The sequence below is a fragment of the Rhinolophus hipposideros genome, assembly GCF_964194185.1.
Source record: "Rhinolophus hipposideros genome assembly, chromosome: 23".
Taxonomy (NCBI): domain Eukaryota; kingdom Metazoa; phylum Chordata; class Mammalia; order Chiroptera; family Rhinolophidae; genus Rhinolophus; species Rhinolophus hipposideros.
The window spans coordinates 6,140,973-6,153,600 of NC_138069.1; the positions used below are offsets into that span (position 1 = coordinate 6,140,973).

Here is a 12,628-nt window from a genome sequence, read left to right on the forward strand (position 1 = left end):
CCCCTGTATCCATGGAAAATACATTCCAAAACCCACAACAGATGCCTAAACCACAGACAGTACCCTATATTTACTATGTCCTTTCCTACACACACATACCTATGACAAAGTTTAATTTATAAATTAGACATAGTAAGAGATTAACAATAACTAATAATAAAATAGAATAATTATACTGTAATGAAAGTTATGTGAGTGTGGTTTCTTTCTCAAAATATCTTCTTGTACTGTCTCACCCTTCTTCTTGAGATAAGATCAAAGTGAACAGTGCAAGCAGTGTGACAGCGCTAGGCTTACTACTGACCTGTCGCTACGTCAGAAGGAGGATCATTTGCTTCAGGGATCTGGATCACTGACCCATAACGATGTCAATGGTTGGATGTCAGGAGCAGACTATGTGGGTTGTTGGGGAAATTTCCTATTTTTGGACTGCAATTGACCATAGGTAACTGAAACTGCACAAAGCAAAACCAGGGATAAGGGGGGACCTACTGCATACATACAATGGACTATTACTAAGCCTTAAAAATGAATGAAATACATTAATACAACATGGATGAACCTTACAGATATTATGCTAAGTGAAATAAGCCAGACACAAATGAACAAGGATTGTAAGAATTTTTTAAAAAATGAATTAAATAATTTTAAAGTGGAAATCTTTAAAGGTAAAGAACGTAGACTGAACACTCAAATTTAGTTTTGTTCCCTCCTGAAACCCACTAAAAACCAGTAAAAACAGTTTTTAAAAGGAACAAATACAAAAGACAAAGTATAGAAAAAGAAACAATAAAAATCTGGGAAAGTTGGAAGTCAGATGGTGATGCGTTAAACCTAAGAGAGTTGAATGATAAGATAAGCCTGCCTTGAGAAAAGTTAGAAGCAATCTGATTTATCCCCAGGTTGCTGTGTGAAGGATACCCTAGAAGTAGAAGTATAGAAAAGTCTAAAAACAAGATTGGCTGATGGTCTGTTCAAGTTAAGAGTATTTCCAGGTCAAGTTGAAGTTAATCTCTACTAAAGCTACAGTAAAGAGACTTTCAAGACATAAATCCATTAAGGACAGGGAGAACAAGAGAGGACAGCTGAGTGTAAATTACAGAGTGGCTGTGCAAGTGTGCTATACAGTTTTAGAAGCCGGGAAGCACATAGATAAGTATTATAGTAACTAACTTAATAGATCCAAGAATGCCAAATCAGTGAGCAAAGAAAGCCAAGAACCAACTGTAACTACACCATGCATCATTTTAAAGGCACAGGAACTGGGAACACCTAGTACCTCTGGTATTTAGGCGGGTAAAATGGAGGATTGGTTGAAAGCTGTCAAGCAGCTTCAGATACCTAAATTGCCTCCTCCAATCCAAACCACCAGATCATGCCTCACCCCTTCGCCCAGAGAAGACTAGAGCTCCTTCTACTAGACGGAATAAAACAGGTCTCTAGACTGATCAACACCAAGCACAGTCCAGAAATAAAACCGTACCAAAAAATAGAGCAGGGAACGAGTAAACTGAATGCTAACACCACCCAGTCTTCTTCCCCTGCACTGAGCTCCCAGAACACAGGAAACCAGATTCTTACTCTCTTGGTAGGAGGCTAAAGAATCTTCTCTGAGGAGTCCCACCAAGCCAAGAAAAAAAATGGAGAAGGTACTGACAAGAGACCGAGAGGGTCACCCTACAAAGAAACTAAAGGTTGACACCCTCTACACATTCTGAAGTGCCCACATGCTCTTTAGTTCTCACTCTTGAACATAGATAGAAGGAAAGCCTCAAACAAAAAAATAGAGAACAAAAAAAGAATATTGCGCTAATGAAATGAGATGCAGGGAACAAAAAGGAATTCTTGAGAATTAAAAACATAACAAAAATGTCAAACTCAAAAAGGGTTTGAAGACAAAGATGAGGAAACTCTCTATGAAGTAGGAAGAACAAAACAACAAAAATGCAAAAAAAACAAGGGGGGGTGGGAATTATGAAGTCCAATGTGGGAGAGGCAACATCTGATTAAGAGTTACACAGAAAGAGGATAAACAGAGCAAAGGAAATAATCAATGAAATAATTCAAGATAATATCCCAGAATTAAATAAAGTAAATTTGTAGATCAAAAGGGCCCATATTAAATGCCCACTACAATGGGGGAAAACAGGATCACAGCAAGGTATATAGCCTTGTAAACTATATGAACAAAGAGTCTACAAGTTTTCAGAAAGAGGGACAAAAATCAAATACAAAAGATCAAAAATAAAAATAACCTCAAATTTAATATAATAGCAACTCTGGAAGCTAGAAGACAATGGAACAATGCCTTCAAAATTCTGAGCAAAAATTATTTCCAGCCTAGTATTTTATACCAGCCAAACTATCAAACAAGTGTAGGAAAAGAACAAAAAATATACTTACATAATGCTAGGTCTCAAAACATTTACCTCCCACTCCCTTTCTCAGGAAACTACCTTAGAACTTGGCACATTCAAAATGAGTGAGTAAACCCAAAACAAGGAAGACATGGAAGCCAACACTAGAGAGTTGAACGGGATCCTTAAGGTGACAGCTGTTCACCAAGCGTCAAGGTAACTAGTGTACACTGAAGGAATATAGAAGGCTTTAGGTGAGATTTCTTCAAGATGACAAAAATGACAAATTACCAATGTATCAGATCATGAGGAAAAAATAAAAACTAGGGGAATTTTATAAATATACAGAATACTAAAAACCATCTCCCTTATCAACACACACACACACACACACACACACACACGTACCACGAAAAACAAAATGTGAGGACAAAGCAAGCAAAGTACTGTGTACACTGACATAACAACGTACACACTGAATTCCTAACCAAAATCACAATATAATGGGGAAGACAAAAAGAATGTTGGAGATTGGGTGGGAGGTGGAACCCAATGCAAGTCTATAATCCAGAAAGTTGGAATTTTGAGATACAGCGATAAATATCAAAAAGATCGAGCTAGTAAAGTTGAAGATGCTTAGAGGGAGCAATGGAGCGACAGCAGGTTGTTTTCCTAACAAGGCTTGCAGAATTTACCATTTGACTTTTTAAATTATATGCACTGTATATGATATGATAAATAATGACTTTTAAAAAATGAAAACCAAAAAACTTTATAAAGATTTGAGTTTATTTGGAATATTTTGCTTCACTAAGAAAATAAACATGATCACAATAATATAAAAACTGCACTATAATTTTTAATTTTTACACTGGTAACTTATACTGCTACAGGAGAGTCAGACATTAATAGTGATCGTAATTTCATTGTAGTGGGAATCAGGATTACTTTGATAGCTATCCAAAATTTCTGCTACTGGGCAGTATCAATAACAAGACTGGTGTTATGAAGAAGATGAACAGAAAAAAGAGCACATTCAAAGAAAAATGGAAAGTTAACTAAGAGTGTTATTTAAGCTTCCCAGAAGTTGGCTGACTATAGCTTTCCATAAACTATAGGGAAAAAGAAAACAAAAGGGAAAAGTACAAAATGCAGAGAAAATGGAAAACGTGAGTAACATGAAATAAGGAGCTGTAAGGTTAAATAGATCCATTTTAACGTTTTATCATTTCTCCAGGAGGAAGCTATATAAATTCAGCTTTTCTGGGAAGCTCTTTTGAATTTAAGAGTTTTAACCTTTTCTAGCCCCCAAAACATGGTATCTTCCTGCCAGTAAAGGCAATTGCTCTCTGGTGTGACCACATTCTTGACTCAGAAACCGGCCAGATAGGAATCCTCAAGTAGGTCACACCAGTCACTGCATGCACCCTCAGCCACCCTTAACGCAAATCCTGGAAGGGGGTGCTGTTCCCGCTCCCGTCAGGGCCCATTACTCACTGCGACGTGAATCCCATCTCCCACTTCCCTTCTCAGAAATCCTATGTTATGATCCCATCTTTGATCCTCCTCCACTCCCTTCAGCCTCTCCCTATCTCCAGAGCTCTTCTCATCAGCACTAACTGCATGATCCTGCCAGTTTTTAAAAATCCTCTGGCCCCCTTACATCTCTCTTGCTGGAGCACCCCCATTTTTCTCCTTTGTCTCCATTTTCTCAAATCAACTTCAGCCACAGTCATACGACCAAAAAAATATTGTTACTAATGATCCTCACCTGCTTATTCCTAATGGACATTTTATTTATCTCTAGGCAACACCAAATTGACCTCACCTTCCTTCTTAAAACAATCGTCAATATCACATTCTCCTGGTTTTCCATCTCTTTCTCACTCTTTCCCATCTCTTTTCCAAGCTCAGTCTCTTCCATATAGACCTCAAATGTTGGCTTTCTCAAAGCCACCTTCTTACTCACTGTATATTTTGTCCCAAGACTATTTCATCCATGCCCTCCCTGCACATGACTTCAATGAATACAAGCAAGGAGATGTCACCCCTGAGTTGTTGATACTCTAGTACGTTCAATAAATGGCAACACTATTTATGCACTGGTGAAGCTAAAAACCTGGGAGCCATCCTGAGATACAGAAACCGGAGAGCTAGAAACCTTAGGATCTTACTCTCCCTCATTCCCCATTATCCATCCATTACCAAATCATACAGATTTTATCTCCTATTTTCACCACTTTCATCTCACCATAATCACCACAATGACCCTTTTAACTATCTCTTCTAATTTATTTGTCCCTCCTATTCCATTTTCTACATTGCAATCAGAGTGCACCTTAAAAAAAACACAGACCTTGCGATAACATAGATGAATCTTGAGATTATAATGCTAAGCAAAATAAGTCAGACAGAAAAAGTAGAGAACCATATGATTTCACTAATATGTGGGATATAAAACTGAAAACAACAAAATAACAAGAAAAACAAATGAAGAAACAAAACTCATAGACACAGACAAATAGTTTAGTGGTTACCAAAGGGTAAGGAGAAAGGGGGGAGGTAGTAAAGAGAATCAAATATATGGTGATGGAAGGAGAACTGACTCTGGGTGGTGAACACACAATGGGATTTATAGATGATGTAATACAGAATTGTACACCTGAAATCTATGTAACTTTCCTAACAATTGTCACCCCAATAAACTTTAATTGAAAACAAACAAACAAAAAACACAGATCAGATCACAACACCCTCTACTCATAGCCCATTAATGGTATCCCATTGTTCTTAGGAAAAAAATACAAATTTTTAAATGAAGTCTGCAAGATATTGCAGAATGACACGTATCTACTTCCCCAGCCTCATATTGTGCCACCTTCCATCACTCCGTGGGCTGCAGCCTTCTCAGGGGTGTAGCAGATAATATTTTTCTGTACCTGGAACTATCTTCCCCTTTTGTCCTTAGTTAAGTCCTACTCATCCTCTCAGTTCTCTGATCAAAGATAATTTTACTAGCAAACCTGGCCCTGAATACCCCAAAAGTCCAGGGGTAGGTAGCTCTGCTATCACTGACTGTAAACCAATATTTTTCCTTGGACACGGGCCTCAGTTAAGTAATTGTCTATTTCTCTGATCATTTGCTGGTGTCATGTCTCTTTAACTGAATTCTATTTATGAGGGCAAGAAAGACTGACATTTTGCTCATTACGGGATCCGTATACCTAGCACAGTACCTATACAATGTACTTAGTATTTGTCAAATAAATGGCCTGGACCTAACTGGTAAGCATGAAGAACACTATAATGCACAGTAGGAAACCAGTAGTCCCACAGGCATAGAAAGGGAAGAGGCGGGGGACTGAAAGAATTTTCTAAATTTAAATGTCCAAACAGACCACAAAAAACAAGGTATTTTTTAAAAAAACAGAGAGCTGTCGGGCTGGCCCAGAGGCTCAAGTGGTTGGAGCGCCATGCTCCTAATGCTGAGGTCGCGGGTTTGATTCCCACGTGGGCCAGTGGGCTGCGCCCTCTACAGCTAAGACTGTGAATAACAGCTCTCCCTGGAGCTGGGCTGCGTGAGTGGCCGGCAGCCGGAGAGAGCTGCCATGAGCAGCCGACTGACGACCAGCGACCGACTGCCTCAGTGGAGGGGAGCGCAAGGCTCATAATACCAGCGTGGGCCAGGGAGCTGTGTCCTACACAACTAGACTGAGAAACAACGGCTTGAACCGGAGTGGGGGTGGAAGGAGAGGTGGACAGGGAAAAAAACAAAACAAACAAAACAAAAAAAACGAGCTATAAAGGTCTTTGGGCAACTCAATATTCAATATTCAAAATATAAAATCAAATCCAGCAAACCCATTTTTGGTAAATCATCCTACAGATAAATGGACACACACGTATGTAGAAAACACACTGTTATTCTTCACATCATTGTGAGTACACACAAATACATGCATGTATGTATATACATATATACACATTATGTATATGTATGTAATTGTCTTTACAACACAAGATTAGAAACAACTTAAACATCCATCAGCAGGGAAATGGTTATGTAACATATAGTGTATTCAAAAAGTGAAAAACTATGCAGCTATATAAAAAAAAGAAGTTTTCAATGCACTAACATGGAAAAAATTCCCAAGAAGTCAAAAAAGCAACTGTAGAACAATCATACAATATGCTATTTTTATGTTAAAAGAGATAGGGAGATGAGAATGTGTATGTGGATTTACATAAAGAAACTCTAGAAAGAAATATTAATAATAATTGGTTAGTCCTTGAAAGGAGGGGTAAATGGGGCAGATAAAAGGAGGTAATGAGTTGATTTTTTAAATCTATGTGTATATGACCATTCAAAAACTAAAATACATATATTAAAACTACAGTAAAATTACAAAGCACATTAATACAAAAAAGGGAGCTCAAGATCAAGTTTCCGCTCCACCATATACCATTTGAAGATAAAGAGTCCTGAATTCAAACAGAACAAGCACATAAGTAACCAACTACAGTAACTAATGGTAATACTCTAAATCAAGATTTTACAATTCAAAATAACGAGCATTTTTTATCCCTGTTTCATCTTTAAAACAAAAATGATATAAACCTGAAGATTAAAGAAGAAAAATGTAAATACACTGAAAAGTGATCCTGGACAATGTAAACTTTAGGTAATAAGCCTAACATTTTCCTAGAATCTACAGATAGAATAATTGACAATTTTTGAACTATAGAGTAAAATAAAACACACCTTTAAAAAATCCAAAAAGGTAAAATACATTAATAAGAACTCATTCATGAAATGCTCCAAGGTAAAAATGAATTATTACTAAAGGCAACAAAAATTGGGTTGTACTGTAGGCAACTGCAAGTTTATAATTTCAAACTGTATTTTACCACGTAGAATCAACTGCAAGCATTACCTTTCATTTTTGAGTGAGTGTTAATCAATGGATCAGAACAAATCCTGCAGGGCCACCAAGGGCGTCTCTTGAATTTTGCCCAGATGAGATCTCCAACTTCATACTTCAGTGGTGTAGACTTTTTCTTGGGCTGACACTTTAGATAAGACAAAACATGGGGCATCAATAAGAATCAAAAGCTTTTGAAACAGTATCATCTTCCCACTAGCCTGAGCAAGCAATACCTAAAAAATTCTAGATTAAAAACACTTCAGCTTAACAACAGTTACAACTAAACTTCTTTGTCTTAATTGTTCATAGCATAACCCTTCATACAGCGGTAGCTCTCAATTTATATTTGTTTTATATAAGTAATTATCTACATTCTGGGAAAATACACTATTTTGATTTATAAAGAGCTAAGGACTGAAATAATAAACAGAATCATCCTAAGGAAAAGATATCTTTGCCCTAGTCCTTGGATCACAAAACATTTGCAGGAAAAAGAGAAAATTATGAAAAAATTTTTAACAATGACAAGAGACTGTAATATGTCAGTCAATTATATCTCAATTATGTCTCAATAAAACTAGGGTGGAAAAAGACACTTGTTGTCCCTTCAGCAGGTGATATATTACATCTTTCCCAAATAAAGACAGGCATCCTATTAATTAACAACAATGGTTTGAATGAAATAATCCTGAAAACTACAGGCTAGATTCTAGCAATGCCAACACAACTGACTTGGATACTTCCCAGAATACATGAGAGGCTGCATCCAGAACAGTGCACTGCACAACTCCAAGGGACACTCACTGGTCATGCAGAATAATTATGAATCAAGCGTCTTGGACTTGTCCAATGCAGAAATCCTGGCTGCATCTTTTCTCCAAAAACAGTATGTCTAATTTATCTGCAATCCAAATGCCACCATCTCAGCTCTAAACCACATTCATGCCTTTAACACCCCAAACAGTACACATCTCTTGCCCTGAGAAGACAGCTTTGTGTTTTGTCTAGAACCAAGTTTCAAACCTAATAAACCACACAAAACGTTACAATGTGCTGAGATATTTCTGAGTAGCCAAAAGAAGCACCAAGAGTACTTGGACAAAGAACAACCTACACCATTTATTCCAAGGGGATGTACAAATACTATTACGATTTTTTCTAAGGCCAGGTCTTCAAAAAGACTTGGTGAGCTCCACCCCCAGACTCAATGTTCCCTCCTTAATGCCTAAATCAGTATCCACCTGGCACAGAATAAGTATACAAAAAAGAATAAGCTGAGTGAATTGACTGAAGTCATTCAAATAAAAATAATGAATAATGACTGAAGCCCAAGGATATCATTGGACTGGTCTCCATTCAATGATTTGTTAAGTCCCCATTCAACTTTTAAGACTGCATTCACACAGAAGTTAAATTAAATCTCATAGAATGCCCTTACTAAAAATACTGTGTGTGATTAGTTCTTCACATATCTAGTTACTAGGAAATGAGAGAGAAAAACTACATCTTATTATATAAATAAATGTTTTTAAAAGCCCAAGGGGCCACTTTTGCCTGATATCAATTTATAAGTTATGGGGGGTGAGGGGGGGGGAACATGACTTTAAAGCTAATTGGCTTTGGACTTTAAAACCAAGATACCAAGACAGGATAGAAAAACAAGTCTTTTATTTGTCTGTACTGAAAACTACAATTTGAGTATGTTTCCCATAAATTTCTAATATAATTTAATTTGTGATCACTTAATTTATTTTGCAATCTTGACTGAATATGAAATTTGCCTGATTAGTCAAGTCCTAAATGACTTTAAATACACTAACATTTACTTGATGTTTGCTATGTGCCAGGCACTATTCCTCCTTTAATCCTCTGAAGGTAGATACTATATTATTACTCCTATTTAGTGGCAGAGCCAGGATTCAAATCTAGGCAATCCAACTCTGGATCACAAACTCTCAACCACTACTTTATTTTTTCGTTTATTTATTTATTTTTAAAGACTTTATTGGGGAAGGAGAACAGGATTTTATTGTGGAACACTGTATACTTCCAGGACTTTTTTTCCAAGTCAAGTTGTTGTCCTTTCAATCTTAGTTGTGGAGGGTGCTGTTCAGCGCCAAGTTGTTGTCACTTCAGTCTTAGTCGTGGAGGGTGCACCTCAGCTCCAGGTCGTTGCCAGTTGCAGGGGGCGCAGCCCACCATCCCTTGCGGGACTCAAGGAATCGAACTGGCAACCTTGTGGTTGAGAGGACACGCTCCAACCAACTGAGCCATCAGGGAGCTCAGTGGCAGCTCAGCTCAAGGTGCCGTGTTCAATTTTAGTTGCAGGGGGCAGAGCCCACCATCCCTTGCGGGACTCCAGGAGTTGAACCGGCAACCTTGTGGTTGAGAGCCCACTGGCCCATGTGAGAATCGAACTGGCAGCCTTTGGAGTTAGGAGCACGGAGCTCTAACCGCCTGAGCCACTGGGCCAGCCCCTCAACCACTACTTTATTATCCTATAACAATAAAACCCCATGATTATTATGAGCTTTATGACAAATTCAGCCATAATCAACTTATGACATGATGTTGGTTCTATCTTCCCTGCGTATTACTACTACAAAGTGATTTTATCATCAGGAAGTATGGCCATAAAACACAAACCTTCAACAGGTAGCAGAAAAAGAACATGAGTGGTATCAGGTAAAGCCAGAAGCCAGAATCACACACCCAGACAAAGCAGTAATGTGTTCTGTCTTCTGACTCCATCACAAATTATGCCACCTTAAACAAACCTGTTAATTCAGCCTCAGTTTCCTATGCCATAAAATCAGGAAAGAAACATCTCTACCACAAACCATCAAAATGAAATAATTATTAATTCTATTCCTAATATTTTCACCCAAATAAAATAATCCAAATAAGTAAAAGACTGCAGAAAAATATTTAAGGCAAGTATTTATGACAACAAAAAACCTATTAAACAAATTATGTTGGCAACTCAATGAAATATGCAAAGTGCAGATAAAGTTATGGGGTACACACATACAACATACCAACCATTTAGAAACTATGCTGAAACTGTAATGATGATAAAAAAATAAAGTCATTGAGAAACACAAATGAAGTTTTATTAAATTAATGGTATCACGGGTGGAGATTTTTACAAACCTGAAATATTAATTTTCTCTTTACTGTCTTGATAATTTACCATGATGACCATATAAAACAATATTATGCAAACCCACTGTGAATAAATGTCTATACAAATACATATCGTTAATACTATTATTAATGACAACAACATCCAAATCATACTGACCTTAACACATAAAGTCAGACACAGGCAAGAATGCCAAAGACAAGCCTCAAAACATGAAAATAGACAAAATAAGAACATGCGGGGCAGGGTGAAGGAATATGACTCTTCTCTTCAGAAGAGCTTTAGAATTTTACCTTCCTCCCAAATAACTCCTTGTTAAATCAATAATTCAACTATACACAAACTTACAAGAGATACAAAGATGAATTCCTGATCCCAAGATACTTGAGGAATAACAGAAAAGACTAGATAGAGTGAAGAAATTTCATCTGAGCTTAGAATGGCATGATAGGCATATTTCATAACAACTTTTCCTAATATCCCTGTATGTCCGGTCAGAAGAAATACACTGGGGCTAAGCCTTTTTATATACACTAATGTGATGAACTGTGCTCTCTCAAAAAATATACCTCCATACCTGTAAATGTAATTTTGTCTGAAAACAGGGTCTTTGCAGATAATCGAGATGAAGTCAATTAAAGTTGTCCTTAATCCAATATAGCTGTGTCCTTATAAAAAAGAAAACTTTGGACACAGACACAGACACACATAGAAGGAAGATGATGTGAAGACACAGGGAGAACTCCATCTACAAACAAGGAATGTCTGAGGCCACCAGCTGCTAGGAAAGGCATGGAACAGATTGTCAGAGCCCTCAGAAAAAAAACAATCCTTGCAGACAACTTGATATTGCAGTTGTAGCCTCCAGACCTATGAAACAATTAAATTTCTGTTGTTTAAACCACTCACTTTGAGGTACTTTATTATGGCAGGCCCAAAAAACTGGTACATGTACATTATCTTGCTTAATTCCCACAACATTATGAAATAGCCATTATCTCCATTTTACAGACAAACAAGATCAAAATGGTTAAATCACAATTGGAAAGACTGAGATTTAAACCCACATCTGATTGATTCTAAAGACCTTATTTTTTGCACTCCAACACCCTCTTTTCCTCTAATTTTAACTATAAGTAAATAAGGTCAGAATTTGTGTTCTGTGTTTAAATCAAACCTAAAAACTAACTTGATTCAAAATCTCCATTTCTTTTTCCTTACTGACAGTAACATGTCACATATTAAACTCTCCTGTAAAAGCCTGTCACCGCTTTCTTTAAAGGGCTGATACATTTCTGCAATCAAAATCAAGAAGTGGCTCCTGAGCCAAAAGCTGTGATTAAAGGATATTTTAGGTGAGATTTGAGTATTTTCACTAAAGAAATTTCCATTAAGAGATCCAAACCAGACCTATATTGCATTTCTAAGATAAAACAAGCTCAGATGGTCCAGGTATGTTCCTAGATGTTTGAGACAAAAACTTAAGTTGTGTTCTATTAATGTTACCACAGAGTGGATAATCCTTTGATACCAGGCATATCCAAAACTTACAGTTGAGTGAACTATTCAAAATCAGCTAAATCATAGTACTATGGTATCTTTTTTCCTTTATTTTAAAATTTGTATTGTGAAGAGAACACCTAAATGAGATCTATCCTCTTTAATTTTAAGCACACATTATTGTTGTTTATTTGTACAAAAAACAATAGCTTCTAAAATAACTTAAGAATGTAGTGATACAGGGCTTAAGGTAAAGACCTAGGGTGTGGGGAAAGCACTAGTACTTCGCATGATAATTATCAAAGAACTCTGTGTAGACTAAGTTCTCATTTTGGTTACTAAGAAGTCCCATAAAATTAAACTCACATAAGAAAACAATGGCAAAATAGAAGACAAAAATTTATCCTTTTAAGACAATTGATTTATGAGATACCTAAGCTACTTTTTACAAGCTGAAACTGTCCATTTTGAGAATAAGTTCATCAACTCAGGAAGAGTATAAATGGTCTGGCTTATAAAAAAGTAAAATTCATATTCTGAACATTTGTTAACAGTCTGCTACTGCTTCTATCAATTCCAGAAAGAAAAAATAAATAAACAACTTGGTTTAAAATTCCAAGTTTTAAATGTTATACTAAAGAATCATATTGTATAGAACTATTTGAATATTACTTTGAAATTTCAACTTTTTCCAACGTAGG

General features: G+C 36.7%; 1 protein-coding gene across 9 annotated transcripts in view; it reads right to left on the reverse strand.

The window, feature by feature from the left end:
• NSD1 (nuclear receptor binding SET domain protein 1) overlaps nt 1-12,628 on the reverse strand; it is a 153,296-nt gene that overhangs the window by 84,696 nt on the left and 55,972 nt on the right. For all 9 annotated transcript variants that reach the window (XM_081036338.1, XM_081036333.1, XM_081036337.1 and 6 more), the window contains one exon: nt 7,292-7,427. In XM_081036338.1, coding sequence (XP_080892464.1) covers nt 7,292-7,427 — 136 coding nt within the window. The remainder of the gene's footprint in view (nt 1-7,291; nt 7,428-12,628) is intronic.